Here is a 20,253-nt window from a genome sequence, read left to right on the forward strand (position 1 = left end):
CAGTGCTTCTACAAACCATATGGACAATCAGAAAGAATCTTGTGTACAAGCCGAAGAACTTGTTAAAGTAAAATGTTTTTTTCTATTCTCAAATTATTTTTATTTTACAATCACGTACACTATGTTGTGTTGAGAATAGAGATGTAAAATTTCCAGAAATTTGAGACGGTGGGGGAAAAAAAAAAGAAAAAAAAATCCTGTTTTTTTCTGGAACAATTGAAAAAAATGTAAACATTGATTTTTTTTATAAAATAAAATGTAGTTTATTAGTTACAGTAGGCACTACTTAATGTGATCACTTTGGGACAAATATAATTTGATAACAATAACCGACTGATAACAATAGCCGAAAAGAATCCAGGAGACACAAAATAATTTTGTTATTTTCCAATAAGAAGTATTTATTTTTGCAACTGCAAATTAAAATTACACTGACTCAACTAAACCCAGTTTTAAATTTTTTATAATTGCTGAATTAGCAGAATGGAAATATATTAATCATAAAAGGCAAAACCAAAATATGCAATTTTGGTACACATATTAAGAGGTGAAATAAAATATCATTGTTTACTTGCGCATCCTTTTCCCTGATATTTGTAAACCAGTTTCAAAGCAGATTCAATTACCAGCATGGTTTTGCTTGATATACAGGGCTCCCAAATGGTCCGCTTTTCCCGCTAAAGTCCGTTTTTTATGGTAAAGTTCGCTTTAGACCGCTTTTTATCATTTTGGTCCGATTGGTCCGCTTTTATATTGTTTTTATTTAAATATCAGATTTTACAAGTTTTTCATTTCGTTAAAAGTACTGTAAACTTAAACATGCCGCTGCAGCGCGTGTTAAACAAGGTTCGTACGCCCATAAAAAAAACCTTGAAAAGTTCTTGGGGGAAAAAACAAGAAGTCATTTTCAAAGTGCTTGAAAACCTTAAAAAAGTATGAAACATTTCTTTATTGCTTGAATTCTTTCAAAATCATTGGATTGTGCTTATAATTCTTTTAAAAATATTTCGTTAGTGCAATTTTCTGAACATATATATTCGATATGATTTATCGCGAAAAATTGCTTTCGTGTTTGAGGTTTCAATCCTTTCGCATCTTGTTAATATTTTGATGCTTTTTTTCACAATCCAAAGTGATTTTGACATGTGCTTACCTTAGCTTAGCTTATTTTTCGTTAAATTTCAATAATTAACGAAGGGATTATTTTGGAAACCATGGCAACATCGAACTTACTCGGACTTGGCGGAAAAATGCTTCTCGCGTTTGAAAATTTTAATCCTTTTGCATCTTGTAAATATGTTGATGTTTTCCACAATGGGAAGTTATTTTAACATATGCTACCTTAGTTTAGCTTATTTTTCGTTTATCTTCAATAATTAACAAAGGAAATATTTTGGAAACCATAACAACATTGAGCTTATTCGGACTTCGCAGAAAATTGCAACTCGCGTTTGAAATTTCAATCCTTTTGCATCTTGTGAACATCTTGATGATTTTGACAATTGGAAGTTATTTTGACATATGCTACTATAGATTAGCTTATTTTTCATTTAATTTCAATAATTAACGAAGGAATTATTTTCTAAGCCATGGCAACATTGAACTTACTCGGACTTCGCGGAAAAATGCTTCTCGCGTTTGAAATTTCAATCCTTTTGCATCTTGTTAACATTTTGATGCTTTTTACATCCAAAGTGGTTTTGACACGTGCTTACCTTAGCTTATGTTATTTTTCGTTTAGTTTCAATAATTAACGAAGGAATTATTTAGGAAACCATGGCAACATTGAACTTACTCGGACTTCGCGGAAAAATGCTTCTCGCGTTTGAAATTTCAATCCTTTTGCATCTTGTTAACATTTTGATGCTTTTTACATCCAAAGTGGTTTTGACACGTGCTTACCTTAGCTTATGTTATTTTTCGTTTAGTTTCAATAATTAACGAAGGAATTATTTAGGAAACCATGGCAACATTGAACTTACTCGGACTTCGCGGAAAAATGCTTCTCGCGTTTGAAATTTCAATCCTTTTGCATCTTGTAAATATTTTGATCTTTTCCACAATTGGAAGTTATTTTGACATATGCTACCGTAGTTTAGATTATTTTCCTTTTAATTTCAATAATTAACGAAGGAAATATTTTGAAAACCATAACAACATTGAGCTTATTCGGACTTTGCGTAAAATTGCTTCTCGCGTTTGAAATTTCAATCCTTTTACATCTTGTAAACATTTTGATGTTTTTGACAATTGGAGGTTATTTTGACATATGCTACTTTTGATTAGCTTATTTTTCATTTAATTTCAATAATTAACAAAGGAATCATTTTGGAAACCATGGTAACATTGAACTTACTCGGACTTGGCGGAAAATTGCTTTTAGTGTTTGAAATTTCAATCTTTTTGAATCATGTAAATATTAAAATATTTTGCCCAATCGAATGTTATTTTCCCATATGCCACCTTAAATTGGCTTGTTTTATGTTTAATTTAGTAGAAAATAAATAAATTTGTTTTACGGGAAACATGCCAACATTCAACTTAGTTCGTTAAAATTTGCTTCTCTGAGCTTTTAATCTTTTTGCATCTTATAAATATTTTTATATTTATGGCAATTAGAAGTTATTTTGACATGCTAGGTCAGATTAACTCAATTTAATTTTTAAGTAACTAAAAAATTAATGATTTTTGTGTTTAATTCAAGTTTATTTAGTTTTCCAAAATTAATTTTGATTATTATTAGCTTATTTTCGGTTATTACTGTTTGTTTTGTGTGTGTGGGGGGGGGAGGATATTAAATTTAAACAATTGAGCACATAAAATTTTAAAGTAGCGTTTGTTATGAAACAAAGTTTAATTATGTAATTTTATGAAGTGGAATTTGTGTACATCTTTTCATTGTCATGATGCCTGCTAAATGAGGGAATTTATTTTTTCCCCCCATAAAAGTTCAAAGCACTCATGGCCCTGCAATCATGGAGTATTTTTTTTTTTTTTTTTTTTTAATGTAAGCTTTATGATTCTTGAAAATATGCTTTGAATATGAAAATTGCAAAAACTAAGCCTCATGTGATCTGCTTCTCTTTGTAATTGAGCATTTCAGACATTTTTAGGAAAATTTTCAATACAGTAGATCTGTTTGGTGTGTGATAGATTCATATGGGCTGAGAAGGGATATAATGCTATTAAGAAGCATTATAAGACAGAAAACCACAAAAATAATTTTAAACTAAAGAAAGATCAAGCAGAGCTTCATCTATCCTTCAGTGAGACTACCAGCATCCCTGGTTCAATTCAAAGTGTATCATTACGCCTATTTAGTTTCAAGGAGGCTGCCTTAAGTGCTAAGCTAAGTGCCTCCCCCCTCCATCCAAATGTTTGTGTAAATAATATTATTATTCAATTGATAAAAAAATCAGTTGTGCAGAAGGTGATAAAGTAATTGTATCATTAAAAATCAGTATTATGGTTAATTAACAAATTATCTTCACGGATTTAGCGCAGCAGGCAGCTAATTTACCTTTTGGTGCTTCCTTGGGTTTAAATGAATGGTCCTCCCAAGGTCCTCTTTTTAATCCTAACTGGTCCTCTTTAGTCCTCTTTTTGATCGAAAATGGTCCTCTTTTACCCTTTTCTAAAGCTAAAATGTGTTGGGAGCCCTGGATATATAAAACTTCATTTTCAATCTCATCTCTATTCTTTTGGAACTTACAAATCAATGCCTGAGAAATTTTTAGCTGAAGCTTTAGCTTAACTCTGCATGGGTAAACTGTCAAAGCATTTTAAAATGTTAATTTTCTCCCCGACAGTTAAGTCAAGGTTGCTCTTCTTCCATGGATGAAATGCTTGACCATTTAGAGTAAAGTTTTTAAGGTAACTGGGCAGGGAGAAAATGTCTTCTGCTTTACTAAAAGAAGGGAATTTATTTTTTCTGGAAGCTACATTAATTCTCTCAAAGTGGGAGGAGTTCACCACCTGCAACCATGGAGGTCCTACATCTATGCCTAGAACATGACCAGCGACTGAATTTTTTCATTTGGAAACGAAAGGCATCTTAAAGGGAGTTTGGTCACTGAGAATGAACTTCCTGTTTTTTTTCTAGAAATTGCATTGCTATTGAAAACCACAAAATGCCACTCAGAAAGTTAGTCTTGTCAGGGCTTGTCATTGTATTTCTGTTAATTGAGGAACAAAAGCAGGGAAAATGTGAAAGTTTATGAAAAAGTGATTACAACAAATGAAGACACTGATTACAATATCCGACTTTTTTGACACGTGTTAAGTATACAAGTGTTCCTGGACTTTGATTCTGATATACATTAAGCAAATGATAACATTGACCCTGATCACATTAAGCAGTGCTTTTTTGCATTTTGAAACTCTTAAATATTAATTATTAATTTTTTAAAAAAATATCTATGGAATTTACATATTTTTACTTTCTTCTATATCTAATATATAGAAAAAAGTATTGGATTCGTGCAAATTTTCGAATTTCGAATTTTGACGGATTCGAACGTTTTGAGGTGTGCTGAGTTCATTTCGACTATTTTTGGAAAATGTCTGTCTGTCTGTGTGTGTGTATGTATGTATGTGTGTGTGTATGTATGTGTGTCACGTCTGTGTGTGACCAGTTTTTTGTGGCCGCTCTACAGCAAAAACTACCGCATGAAATCAAACGAAATTTGGTACACATATGTGCCCGTATGTGAACTTGTGCCCATTGGTTTTTGGCACGAATTCCTCCAAGGGGGGTGGAGCAATGGGACGTTTTTTGAGTTATGCGTGCTTGCTATTCCTCAGGAAGTAACTGGCGGAATCAAACAAAATTTGGTCCATATGTTGCCATTAACAGGAGCAGGTGCTGATTCAATTTTGGTGTCAATAACTCAAAGGGGGGGTTGAGCTATAGAACGTTTTTTGTCGTCAATTGTGACTGCTGTATCTCAAGAAATAACGAACGGAATCAAACAAAATTTTTTTGACAAGTAGCCCTTAGTGGGTATAAGAGCTGATTTTATTTTGGTGTCAACAGCTAAAAAGGGGGTAGCGCAATCGCCCGTTCTTTTTTTCCATTGTGAGTGCCCTATCTCAAGAAGTAATGCTACGTTCTGGTTGAAATTTGGAATATATGTGAATCCATACGTAAACAGGCTTTGGTTCAATTTTGACTCCAATCGCTCCAAGAGGTGTTGATTTTTTTTTTTTTTTGCGAATAAAAATAGTTTTATTAATGCAACAATAAGAAAGATAAATCGTAATAGATTGTCGTCTGCGTATTTCTCGTGATTTTGATTGTATGGAAATGATCGGAAATATTATCTCAATGATTTAAAATTTTTAACTGTTGCCATCTTATGTTTGTTAATAAATAAAATATTTGTAATTAATTCAAGTAAGGCTTTTAAAGTAACTTTCAATTTTCGCTCTTTGTTTTGTTTTTACAATAATTCAGACATTGGGATGGTCGTCAAGTTTTTGCATGTGTAATTTTGTTTCTGTTAGGAATATTGCTTCCTCGTCAAGCATGGGGAGGGATCAGAAAAAGGAAAAATATAGAAGAAAGTTTCGTGATGGCCACAACATACTAGTTTTTTTCTTGTGAACAGAAACATACACCAACCTTTTTAAACCTTTAAAAAAATAGTGGTAGCTTTAATATTTTAAAGCACCAAAAATGATGCAAATTATTCTAATCATACATCATTCAACTTATTAATTTTGTATAAGATGTGATTTTTGTAAATAATTCAATGATTTTTTTTTTTGAAATGACAGAAACTGTTTTTTTTTTTTTAAATATTTTTTAATTGCAAGCCTTTGAATAGAAAGTCTTTGTTTCTTTTTGATATTAGAGTTATATGCATTCATAGGGTGTGCATGATGGGGAGGGGGAGAGGGGACACCTGAAAGGGGCCCAATATTTTTAAAACTAGTGGTGAAATATAGGGGTAAACATTGTGAAGGGGGGGGGGGCTCAATAATTTCTGTGAACGCCCCTGTGTACACACCCATTAAATGAAATTCTGTAAAACATTTCACTTAATATTTTCCACTGATCCTCATATAAATATTAACCAATGATCGAGTAACCCGCAAGTTTCAACAGTGAAACTCACGCCATGGCATGATAATTTGATAATATGTTTTGGTAATGTTTAACATGCAGTTGAAGACTTTATTGTGACAAGGCTGAACTCGATCCAGTAACTTAACTGTTTTACTGGTAAGACAGTCATTTTGCGGGAATGAAGAATCAAAAAAGTGGTTGAAAATTAATGCTATCCACTGTAGTTTAGTGTTAATCCACTGGAGTTAGGGTTAAAATTTAGAATATCAAAATATAACCAAAAAGGCAGTTGCTTTGTTCAAATATAAAACAGCAGGAGCAATTTTCACCCGTCATACCTTGACGGGAGACTTTCTTGTTAATAATAAAGATTTACTAGTTCTACACTGTGTGAATACATAAGTTTTAGTGAGAAAAGCAGCAAATAATACTTTAGTGTGCAGGGACATAAAATTATCTTACATCTTTCATTAACTATGAAAACTAAGTTAGTTTTTTCAAGTGAGGGGGTACTGAACATGAAAATAAATTAAAAAAAAAACAACTAAAAGGAATTGAAATGTAAATATTTGCTAATTTTTAAATCGTTATTTTAAGCCTGACACATTGAAATTTTCAAATTTTCCGTAGTAGAAACAAAGTCTCTTGAAAAAAAGAAGGCCTCCCCCCCCTCCCTCCAATTTTTTTTTTTCAACTGTTCCCATCTCCAGTTGATAACATTATGCTTGCATTTATTGTTGATGCAGACACCTAAATTTATTATATATATATATATATATATATATATATATATATATATATATATATATATATATATATATATATATATCTTGATAACATTACTTAATAGGGTTCTCTTTGGTAATAAAAGTATTGAGTGCATTCGCCGACCTCGACTGGTCGACAGGTGACTAACCACAGTGTGCATTCTATGACCTACTGGGCAACTGCAATTTAAGTTGGTTGATTGAAGCCCGTGATATTTTTGACCAATAATAAGTACTTTTTCACCTGTGTGTTATTCGTCTTAGGTCATTATAGTCCTGGATCTGATAGCACTTCTGTAGGAAAGTTTGAGTAGGGAGAATTTTTTTTCAAAAATGTTTAGTAGGTGTCCTAGAAAGTATTTTGGATTTGGGTGGACATCAGCCACCTGGTCCATTCTCCTGCTATGACATTATCAAAGATGAAGGCCGCTCGCTTTCATAAATATTCAGTACTTCTGTAAAAAGTTCATGTAGGCAGAATTTTTTGTCAAAAATTAGAAAGTATTTTGACCTTGAGCGGACATCCGCCACCTGGTGCCTTTTTCTGTTATGACATCATCAAAGATGGCGGCTGCGCACTCTCATAAATGCTCAGATCTATGTTGATACTTGACTGATTTGCATGAAACTTGCACATTTTCGTACTATTCTGTCTGGTGCTAGTTTTGTTTTAAGTAAAGCGGTTAGAAATATTCCCTAAAAATAATTGAGATCATTTTTTAATTTTTTTTTTCATGTTCAAGCATCAACAGCTGATTAGTACAGCTCAAAAATAGTATTCAAGCAGTTGTTTGTGTGAAAAATATTTATTTACCGCTTTCACTTAGTGGACTAACTAGTTAACCAGAACATTTGTTATTTGACCCCTTTTCCGCGATGCCCACAATAGCAATAGAGTGTAGTTGTTCCTCCAAGTATACAGTTGTATGATGTGTAGTGAATGCAACAGAGGGTAAATTTAGAGAAAGATAAAAATGTAAGCATGTGAGGGCATACTAAGCAAAAAGAGTTGTAGCAGAATGAGAGAACACACTATATATCGTCTGATAAAATGCATTTCGAGAGATAACAGATTCTGTTACTTATGTCGAAGGCTTAAACATCTGCCACGCTTTTTCTAAGAAGTAAACTCACATATTAGATGCAGAGGTTTCATCAGGGTTTTGATTTATACTATAAAGGGGGTATAGCATCATTACACAATCTACTAACAAAGTATCAAACTTGTTTAAGACAGGTGAAGATATGTATCTATCATACACTGCTCAAAACACAAACCAGTAAAAATCTCAAGTACCATTCATATCCATCTTTTCATCGCAACAAAGCAAAAAACTTTGATAATACTGGGAAAACTACTAAAAGGAAGTCAAACAGTAAATCTCACTGCATCATATAAGTAGCTCAATCTAGTTCATATGGTATGCAAGAATTCTTTCAGTATGAACTATATCTGAAAACTGTTCATCGTTTTTGATAAAACCACAAATAAAATGCATTGTGAAAAGGGTTAGAAGCATCTTATGTTAGCACCAGAGATGACAACCTTGTTCATGTCTGACGAAAAATCTGTTATATAGCAGACGTCCTGAATTTTTTTTTGAAAGGTTATGAAAAATGAGGAGAAAATCTTTGACTAAGCAGTTTCTGCTTTTTTGTTAGGTATTTGGAGCATCACAGAAAAAATGTTATCGCACTTTCCTTCTTAAAATATCTGAGACCGTGTAGAGACAGAGATGTCATTAAGATCTCTTAAGATGTTCCAATACATGTCCAACTCGGCAGTTTTTTGGGGATCATCAAGAAACAAACTTATTTTACTGGTGTTCATCGCCAATACAGGCACTTGTAATACCAACCACATCACAGATACAAGCACTCACTGTAAAAAAAAATTGTGTAACATTACTCTAAATACGGTGGCAGCAGTCTGCATTTTGTGTAACCTTATCCCGGCGGCTAGCTTCCTCCATAGCAATGAAGTAACTTAACTGATAAAACTGGTGTAACGGTGAGAGCGACGTGTAACGTTACACCAGTTTCAGGTGTTAAGTTCCTCCATTACTATGAAGGCAGAAAAATGCCACTGCTTTTACGGAGTAAGGTTACACAAATTTTGTACAATGCTACGTAATACCAACCACATCTTTAAGGCCTTTTATGGTGATGAAGAAGTGAGGTATTATACATCTGTGCATCAGTGCTTAAACCACCCGAAATAAAAGTGTTTGACAGTTAAGGAAGCAATTTAAAAAGATGATACATTCAAAACATTCATTCTGAAATCGTTCTTGTTAGTTCTGATATTGACAGAATGATATTATTTTATTTTTACTGGTCTTCTCTTCAATGATTTGATATTGCTGTGCATTTGAATTGGTGATTCCATGTGACTTTTGGCTGATCATTATATTAACAGAAAAAAGTAGTAAAAAGCTATGTTCAATGATTCTAGCCATTCATGCACTATCTTGATCAGATAACATGAGTTATTTTGGCACACACACACACACACAAAAAAATTCTCTTCATTATGCATCTATAAAATATTTGGAGAATTATGGTTATAACATCAGACTGGAATTACATAGGACAAATATTATGTCGGCAGAAAAATAATTAGCACAAGTATACGAAAAAAGTTTTCTGTAGATCTTTAGTTTATCTTAGATTATGCCTGTATCATCATGCAAAGAACATCAAGATTGAGAGTTTGCCTCTTACTGGCAGAAATGCTAAGGGTTATTTCTTCAGATCTTATTTAAATACATACCTTTATTGACATGTTACCGGCATATGATCTATTGGATTGAACTCGTATAAATTTCGTTTTTCAGTAGTAAAAAATGATTTGGTGCCAGAAGAGACTTTACAGACATTTTCAACTGATTCAATTGGGACTTGCAATTGCTTAAAATGTGCTAACTCTCCTGAACTTGTACAGAAAACTGAGTAACTTGTTGCTCTTTCTACAAGCGTAGTAATAAAGGGTTACAATCAAACTGTAACAATATTTAAAAAAAAATACCTTTTAGATTTTATTAGATATTATAAATCTCTACTTACCATACTTTTTATTTTAAATTTGAACGTATTTAGTACAGATTTTTAGTCTTCCTTGCTATTTGTGAAAAAAATAAATCTTATATAAAAATATATATTAATTTATTAATTTTTAGCAATAGTTAAACACATTGCTATTCACTTTAAAAACCCTAATGTCAATATACTGACCAAATTTTAGTCAAATCGGGCAAATATTAACATAGATATGAGCATTTATGAGGGCCCGCGGCTGCCATCTTTGATGACGTCATAGCAGGGAAATGCACCATGACATCATAGCAGGAGAATGGACCGGTGGCTGATGTCCACCCAAGTCCAAAATACTTTCTAGGACTCCTACTAAATATTTTTGAAAAAAAATTCTCCCTACTTAAACTTTCTTACAGAAATGCTGTCAGATCCTGGACTATTAGCTGTCATGTGATCAACTGACCGGTACCTACCTGTCGAGGTCGCTGATCATAGCCATTGTTGAACTATGGCACATCCATTTAGTACTGAACATTTTGATACTTATAGCACTGCCTGGTATTACTTCCTCAAAAAGGTGTTGCAAGTAAAAACTGTTAGAGAACAAGATATTGAAAGGACTGCAAAAGAAAAGGAAGTGGTTGGCATTTCAACTAACGTACAGTATTGGAGATTACCTCTGATTTTTTCATTGTATACCGCTGGAGGAACTAAGGAATCTTTTTACCAGATAGTACCATTTTTGAGGCATAGCTGCTCCATGCTTTTGAATTTTTTGGCAAAATTTTTGGTTTCCATTAGAGGGTTTAAAAATGAATTATTATTAAAACATATTTGTTCTGTTTTATATGCTTCCCTTTTTTCCTTCTTAGTCATTTTAGGTATTTGTAATACTAAAATAATGTCAAAAAAAAAAAAAAAAACTAAAAAAAGAAGTTCAGTTAATTTTACTTATTTACTATTATTGTTAAAGTTTTTGTTACTTCTTGTTGCATTGTAGTAAAAATAATACAGTGAATATTTGGATGACTAAGAATTTTTTAACATGGGTGGGTATTATCCGAACGATAGGGAGTTTTAGAGTAAAAAAATAGCATAAAAAGAGTTAAATTTCCACTAGTTGAAATGATTTTAAAGATCAAGTTTGCATTGAAGGAATGTACAGGTGTCCCTTGTATAACACAGTTAATTCTTTGCGTATAGCATCGAAACCATGTTATATGAGACTTTTTTAAAAGTAACATTTTTATTTATTTTTAATACTAATCATGCACATGCATGAGAAAAATCAGGTTAAGATGTATCGTGTTATATCGAAATCGTGTTCCGTGTTATTTCGAAACTGTGTTATACGAGGCTTAGAAATAATGTAAATCAAGGGATGTGTACCGTGTTATATCGAAACCAAGTTTCATAAAAACAAAGTAAAAACTTACTAGAGTTATCAACCATTAACAGAATGTAATAAACAAAATGGAAATTCCATCTTTATAAATATAACATTCGAGTTACGTCAAAACCATGAAGTATTAAATTCAAGTTTCATACTATGTAATATCGAAACCTTATTGTAGAAGTACCGTGTTATAAGGAGGGACGCCTGCATATGGAATTATTTCTGATTAAAGTGAGTAATTAAAAGTCTATTTCTGAGAAAGATATGGGCATGTGAATTACATTTCTGACACAAAAACATTTTTTCCTTTATTTGTGATAACTAAAAACTTTCTAATTTATAGGCTTTTGAGAAGAGATGTGATCAAGACAGCAATGTTTATACTCTTGTGCGAACATCAGTTCTACATAGTTTGTATGAAGATATACAAGAAATGAGTGCTTCAAACAAGCAACAACATGATGAACTAAAAAGCTATAGGTATTATCTTTTTTATTTGTTTTTCCATGTCAAAAATAGTACTGAGCATTAGCTTTTTAATATAATTTGAGATTAACTTTTACTTTTAGATTTAAACTGTTGCCAAATTGATTTTAAAAAAATGATAAAAATCATGTTAATTGCTCCAAAGCATGCAAAAGGATTGATGCCGGGGTGTCCACTAGATTCTAAAAAAAGAAAATATCATGAACTCAAAATTAATTTTCATAAATTTCTATAAGGCAGTTTTATTGAAAATTTTTTCTTGATGATTTATTTATTTATTTTTTATTTTATTTTTCAAATGCCACACACTAAAAACAGCATTTATGCCATTAGTATATGTGCTTTTCAATACTTTTCAGCAATAGAACTAAAACCACCAAGTGTAGCGCACTAATCTAAATGTTCCGCGGTCATGCTTCTTGACAATTTATATTTTACTTTGTATCCCTTATGTACTTAATACTTATCATATACTTTATGAGAAATTAACTCATATATACAGCTAATTAGCTGCTAAAGATGAGAAGTGATGTCATCGTAATGAATACAACATTTGAGGTAGTGAGAAGCAAAAGGATGCAAGTGGCAAAATCAAAAATTTGTAGATATCCAGTACAGTGGTAGGTGAACCCCTCCTCTGTCTTGGGGCAAGAGATAATACTAGTAGTCCTGGTAGGTGCTGCTGTATAACATGATGTAGAAAAAAAATTCAATAAAACCAAAAAAATTCAATATGCCTAAGACATAATCTTTAAACGTGTTTTACTCAAAACTGGAAAATGTCCACTTACATCCGTTTGCTTCTCACCGCCTCATTTGAAGAATGAAATAAGCTTTAATAATTTATTTCAATTTTTTTTTTTTTTGGAAAATATTATTGAGAAAGATAATGGAAGAAAAAAGGATCACAGAAGTAATGTTACAAATTATGTTACAGACACGTAGATTGCAAGTTCTATTAATAGACAGCAAAAGAGACGATGAACATAATTGACACAATGGATTTTTTTCTTCTTAGACCCTGACACTGAGCAATAGATTTATCTTAGTTCAAAGAAAAGATTTTGTCTCAGGTGTGTGACCTGAGAGAGAAAAATATTTCCATTACAGAGCTAAGAAACAGTAAAGAGTGTTCAATCTGTTGAAACATTGTCAATTTCCTTCGTAAAATTTGATCATTTAAATATAATCAATCATTTTACTGTTACACTTATTAAATTTAATTTGAGCAAGAATGAGTCGTTTTTTGAGAACAACATTAAATGATCATTTATCAATTTTTGAAACGATAATTCTCAACCTGATCAAGCTTTAAAAAGCACAAATAAATAAATATCTCCATTATTATAACTGATAAATTCCTGTTAAACTGACCTTTTAAGTACATCAAGAACATATGATTAGTTAAAAATTGCTACAGTTAAAATTTAACTAATAATCAACTTTTAGTTTCTAGCATGCAAGTCTTTTGATCCCTCTCCTTTAGAGATTAAGAAACATCATTTTTTAAAATAAAGCAAAAACATGAAAATTAATTTAAATTGACATAGGAGAATGAGCTGCTTTAAACTGTTTCATTAATTAAAATTAGTCAATGCTTTATAGAATGACCTCATATTACTGCGATCCTTCCGTTATAGCAAATGATGCATGAAATCCCATTGCTTATTCCATTGATGCAATGTATTTTACCATCCATTAGAGCATCCAAACTGAACCTTTCATTCCAATATAACATCCGTAACTAAGTTTCAATTTTTGTGTTATCCTCAGGACTAACTATTCGAAAACTAATATTTAAACATTTTATACTTCTAAAGGTAAAATATTTCCATTGAAAAGATTTATTTGAGGATCAAAGAAGTGATGACATTATGAATTATATTTCATTGAAAACGTCAAAAAAGGTGGAAAGCTTCTACAATTGCAACATAAAATTTTTTAAAGAGAAAGAAATTAACAACGTAAAAAAAAAATTATTGTTACTTAGTTAGTTTCTGGATTCTCTTCTAAAACGGGGCATAAGTGTGAGAAATCGTACATGTATTTTTAAAAAAATGACTAAATAAAATGCAATATGTTATACCAACCTCTCTTTATAGCTACTGATTTTGTTTGGATGACGGGTCATTATAACGAGCGTCGACTGTATTTCTGAAGTAATAAAGTAAACACACCCATTTTGGCCAGTGCTTCAGTAATGGCCACTTCAAGGTCTTATATTTGAAAAAATAGGACTCCAGGTCTCCCGATGGATTCAAACGTGCAGGAGGTAATTCCTCCAGCACGTTTAAATCCATCGGGAAACCTGGAATCCTATTTTTTCAATTATAAACCTTGAAGTGGCTATTACTGGTGTGTTTACCTCACTCTTTGCTTGAATATGATGAATCTAGGTTTAACCATTGTTGTGACATGGTAATAATATGATTTCATTTGAATTGAATTTAGTTTTGGCATTTCACCAAAAAGATGTAGACTGAAATTATAATGTTAATGCATAACTTTCAACAGATATCCTATTTGTGATTGATAGTACCATTATTATTCTCAATGAAAGATACTCTTCTAAACTCCAACCCTAAATACAATCTTGGATTCTTTTGTAATTATGTGACAGAAGTGCAGTAAAATTAAAGTGTCAAATCGTAATTTTAGCTTTATATAAATACAAAAGTTATTTCTTGTTATACAATAAGAATGTGTTACTAATGTAACACCTTAATTGGCATGATTTTTTATAACAGTTAATAGTTACACATACAACAGTGACAACTGACTTTTAACTTCTAAAACTGATTATCACTACCTTGCTATAATCCTATTTAATTTTTGAAGAATTAAGATGAGATGGGTGCCTGCTGAAAGATTGCCATGCCACAGGAAAAATGCAGGGAATTCAAAAATCAACTAAAAAAAAAAGGACAGTACAGGGATTTTATTTATTTTTAAATTGAAGTTGCAAAAATCAGTGTCCATGCATATAAATTACCAAAAAATATTATAATAAAATTCATAAATAAAATATAATAAACTAATTTTAAAGGTTTTTTTGTTTAGTTAAATACAGTAAAACCCCTCTAATGCAGACCCAAACAGGAGAAAAAAATTTGTCCGCAATAGAGGAGTGTCCACAGACAGGGGTGCAATAATTTTATTTGCCTTAGAATCGGGGAATTAAATACTGTCTGTATAGGAGGGGTGTCCATTAGGAAGGGTTTTACTGTATTAAAATGTCTTAACATAAAAGCAAACAATTTTTATTTTTCATTTTACATGCATCTTTCTCAAATATCAGTGTTTGCTCGTTTGTATGATTGCATACCAATACAGGGAAAACACAGGGAATTTTTTTTCCCAGAATTGAGTGACAACCCTGTCTGAAGAAAAAATTGAAAAACTTGTTTTTTTTTTCTTTTTCTCAAGCAATGGTAGAAATTTTCCTTTGACTTTTTCAAAATCAAACTTGATTTTTACTAGTTTTATCCTCTATTTTTATGTTTTTTTTCCTATTTTGACAATTATGTTCCGGATAATAAAAATTTAATAGTTTTAAACCGACGAACTCCAATTCGATGTTTAATATGGAAGCATTTGAAACACTATCCGTAAAATAATTTCAAAATTACCTTTCTGAACCAAATCAAACGAAGTGGTGCAACAACCCATGAGGGCCAAGGCCTACTGTGCCCATACCGGGTTTTTGACAAGGGTTCTGGGGAAGGCCGGGGCCGCCACGAAACTTAGAGATAGGGAAAAAATCTTGTGATCCTGGGCCAAACAGGTTAAACAATATCTTAACTAGCGCTAAGCTATGGGAAATTTCTTTCGACCAGTATAGCACCATGTGGATTTCTTGTGTTCTTTTATTTGCATATCAGCCAAATTTTGCAAAAATTGTCACATTCCATTTGATTTTTTTAATGCTGTAAGAGTTCATTATGCTTCTTTTTTTTTCAATACTTCAATATGGATTTAGTTTTTTATTTTTTTTTTCTTTGCTTTTGTTAAAAAAATTATTATTACTTTAAGACAAAATTAGAGCATGATAAATTGATTTAAATTCCAGGTAAATAGATTACTATGTTCTTACACCCTTTTTTATTTTCAACAAATGAGAACACGCTAGTTCACTAATTTAATGCTTTATTGAAATCATAAATGATGTATTCGTATTTTAGAACTGACTTGGTTAACCTTGCAGCGTTTATATTAGAATGCCTCTTCATATGAAGTAAATGACAATCTTTTAAAATGTGTGAATGAAATATAATTTTGCAAAATTGCTATTTTCAAAATTGCGAGCAACTTACTTACGTTCAAAGCATTTGTCAGTATATTACAATTGATCATATCAACCTGAATATAGATTAATTTATTAAAAAGCGATGTTGATTTTTGTAAGTACACCAATGAGAAGGAAAAAAATGTACCCTTTTATATTTATATTCCTGGATATGCTGTATATAAAATTAAATAAAAATCACTTGCAGTGTCACCCTTTCGTTAAAATTTTAGCCTCAAACAAATCAGTTTTGTTTGACGTGGCAGAAGAAACGACAAAATATCTGTTTGACATTAACGGAGCAATTAACCTATCCCAATCCAGAAACTGAGGAAGCGCAATTTTTCATAAAATGTTTCAGTTCATTTTGAGAGTCCAAGAAGAATAATTGTTTTTTGCCAAATGGGAAAGGTATTTTAATAAGTGCAGTTAAAAGAAAGTTTCCACAATTTGACAAAATGAATGAAGAATGTGAAAGCTGCAATCATCCTATGTTGGAGCTTGTTTTAAAAGGCATTTCCGCCTTTATAAATATACTTTTGAATTACACAAAGTTGAACAATTATCCAAATGTAAGCGGAGGAACGAAACGTAAGTGCACAATTGTAAAGTCGAGTGCTGCTAAATAATAGTTTTTGATATTAACTTATGAAGTAAGAAAAAAAAATCTAGTTACATTTATGAGGAATGAAATATCATTTTTTACGCCTAATAAAGTCCTCAGCGAATTTATTGGGGGGGTGAGGGGGGGGGGGGGGAGAAAAGACCAAGCATGTCTTTTGATGGAGCCCTCTCAGGAATGCTATATTTTTCAGAAGACAAACATGACTCTGGCAGAAAAAAAAAACATAAATAAAATACATTTATAAATGTTAAAGTGGACTATAAAAAAGCAGATTTTTCTACTCAAAATAACACGTTAAAGTTTTTTATTTAATTATAGGAACATAAAGCTTACAAGAACAACAATTGCTAGTTATTTAACTGAAAAAAATTATTCATAGAACAACGAAACTTGTTTAAAAACGCCTCTAAACAAAATGTACAGTTCCATCTCTTAACGAATCGCCCGTTTTGCGAGGACCAGTTCCGCAAGATTTTTCCCCCTTTTCTCTAAGATTCGCGTCGGGTCCCCGGCAAGGCTCATGTTCTGATTAGGTTGGTCAGCTAAATGCAAAACCTTCAGGGTTTAGTCCCCATGCACACTTGATACTCATTTTATTGGCTCACTGAAGGGGATGAACAATCGAGTCAACCATGCCCAACCCGGGATTTCAATCTGAAGTTTTAATAAAAATTTACTTTTGGAAACATATTTGTTTACAAGTTAAGATATCTTTATTTCATTAAAAAAATATTTTCATTTGTATGTATTAAGAGAAATTTCTATGTTGAATTATTTTGAATCTAAGTATCTAATTGTTTCTTTATAATTTCAGAGACCATGATACATTTTATAAATTTTTGAAGCAAAAACTGGAAGATAGAGAGCAGTAGTGCATCAGAAAAATATTTTTGTAATAATGAATGACTTGTAATCGTTGCTATTTATTGTACATACAGACGTTTTTTAATTGTATAGTTTTAAATCTTTAAAAATAAATCATTGATCTAATGTTGAAGATAATGGAAAAAAATATTTAATATGGTTAATAATTCTTTTGTGCAGAATACATTTAAAGCAAACACACATCAAAGTGTAAAAAAGCAGTTAGAAACCGAGTACAATGAAATGAGTAAAATTACGACTGTGTATACAGGTACAAATAAAAGTAATTAAAAGCAGTTAAAAACTCTGCTGTTTCGAAGTTATAAAAGAAAACCCCTTCATAAGTGCAAAAATGAAAGATGGTACACAAAGCCCAAAGACAGACAAATGAGCAAGAAATACAGGAAACGTTATACCATCAGCCAAGGACATCTGCAAAAAGGAAAAACCTCAGATAACAAAACTTTTAAAGGAAAGATTTCCAAACAGTACGGAAAGGGGGGCGTGCTCGACAAATCATTAACTACTAAAGTAGAGCTTTTTCAGATTTAGTAAGATTTCCAGTAATCTAAATTGTACATAGAAGATCAACCATGAATAATTTTGGCAGAAGAAAAATCTTTTTTCGTGGGGGGGGGGGGGGGGCTTGATATGATATCATAGATTTCTCATCGTGAGCCTAGACGTTAGAGTTTTGCAATGATGCAGAATTCTGAATGGCGAGCACCCCTTGTTTTTAATACATTCAAGTTAATTGCTTGATTAGTTATTTCATTTCTATTATTTTAAACTATTAAAACAATAAGTTAGCTGTAGGATATCCTTTTGCTACTGAACATACTTTACATTCAAAGATTATTTTTACTTTTTAATTCATTTGGCTACAAGAGCGTGTTAATTTAGTTTTTTAAACTATTATATTATTTGCAGACAATTCTAAATATTTTTCTTGAAAAATTTTATCTTCAGAACATTATACTATCCTCATTGCTTTAAAAACTAATGTGCTAAAAACTGACTATTTCATCTAAATTGTAGTCTTTTAAGAATTTTTAATTATTTATAATTTTTTTTGTGCAAATTATTCAAAAATTTTATCTATCATCTTAAAAAAACTTTCGCCTTGTTGCTATGTTTGCTCAGTCAATTCCAGCCGAGGGCAGCAATTTCGTGCTTATTAACACTCAACCCTGAGTGCTAATAAGCACGAAATTGCAGTCCTCGGCTGGAATTGACTGAGCTGGCGGTGTATTTCATGTATTTCTGCCTTAGCCCTGGCTATAGGGGCGGTAACTTACTGAACAGAATTATGGTGTTTTTTTGAATGCTAACTTTGAAAATAGCAAAATGTGCAATAAATGCTTTTTTTTAATTTAAATTCTTGAAAAATGGGAAATTTTTTCTGTACAACAGATGTGTTTGATCCTCATTGCTTTGGATGCTTTATTTAATCTAAAATGCAGTTTCCTGTCCACTTCTCATTTATTTTTTCATTCATAAAAAACCTGTTTTAACTTACATTTTTTGTAGGTAAATTAGTAGGTATTGAATAGTTCTCTTTTAGAATGTGAAAAATCCCATTAATTTAGTTTTTTATGAAAGTAGTAAAAACTACCCCCCCCCCCCTTCTTATTTTGTTCTTCAAAACTTGGCAACAGTTGTAACCACTAAGTTTCTTCTTTTTTCCGCAAAGAAAATTTCCGAGTCTTGACCTTCAATAGCTTGCAGGGCTGCCATCGCTTGTCAGCGGATGTGTTGATTCACGCATGCTACATTTCCTTGCTCAAACCATTTGCCACAGCCGATGCACTGTGGACGCATCCTTGTTGATATCGGCGGCAATTTAATGTAAGGACCAACCTGCCCTTCTCAACTGAATCACCATACCCTCGTAAAATAGTCTTTCTGCTGGAAGTGCCTCCGTCGACAGTGGCCTGGCACTCTATCCTGTTACACATGTCCTACAAGACAAAACAAAATTTCTTCAATGATTTGTCAGGCAGTAATAACCGCACGAATATTGCCCATTCTACAAGTTCCTTTTATATCTTGCTTCACGTGCGTTGGAGAGTAGTACATTTTACATCATTTGCATAACTCAGTGATGTAGGTCTACCCTGAAATTTGCATAAATTCTGACCATACCTTTTGATGTTGCATCTTTTTCTCCAACAGTGTATGTTCAGGTGTCTTGCTGTGTTCAAACATGGTTACATCAGCTTCACAATGAAATGGAACACCTAACTTGGTCTCCTCGGTCACCTGATATGAACATCATTGAGCCTTTGGTGAGGGGTTTCTTCCTTCACTTAATATATTTCTTTTTTTAGCTTATATTTTTAAAAATTGATTTTGTTTGCGCACTTACCCGTAGCCTTCGAGATAGGAAGGCCTTCCAACTAGCAAATGCTGTCATCGTTCGTCGATTCATGATATTGGGAAGTGGGTGCTTCGATTAGTATTTTGGTTTATTTTGAATTATATGGTTTATTTATTATTGTCTTCTATTACTTTAGTAGCAATAAAAGTTCTACTTTTTCATTTGAAAACATGAAAAGGAGCCAATAATCATAAATTAAAAAATAGACTGAGCTTTTTTCATAGTATTTTCCATGAAAATATTTAAGTCTTAAAAAGGATTCAAATAAGTAAACACGTTTTTTATTTTGCAATTATGTTAAAACAAAGTGATAAATGAACAAAGTTCTATTTTTCATCCGAAAA

The 20,253-nt window shown here is 31.9% G+C and overlaps 1 protein-coding gene across 1 annotated transcript in view; it reads left to right on the forward strand.

The window, feature by feature from the left end:
• LOC129219737 (uncharacterized) overlaps positions 1-17,645 on the forward strand; it is a 45,528-nt gene extending 27,883 nt beyond the window's left edge. Inside the window, exons 6-8 of the mRNA XM_054854027.1 lie at positions 4-67; positions 11,613-11,749; positions 17,480-17,645. Coding sequence (XP_054710002.1) covers positions 4-67; positions 11,613-11,749; positions 17,480-17,537 — 259 coding nt within the window. The 3' untranslated portion in view covers positions 17,538-17,645. The remainder of the gene's footprint in view (positions 1-3; positions 68-11,612; positions 11,750-17,479) is intronic.
• Positions 17,646-20,253: the final 2,608 nt, after the last annotated feature.

This window comes from Uloborus diversus, chromosome 4 (assembly GCF_026930045.1).
Source record: "Uloborus diversus isolate 005 chromosome 4, Udiv.v.3.1, whole genome shotgun sequence".
Lineage (NCBI taxonomy): Eukaryota > Metazoa > Arthropoda > Arachnida > Araneae > Uloboridae > Uloborus > Uloborus diversus.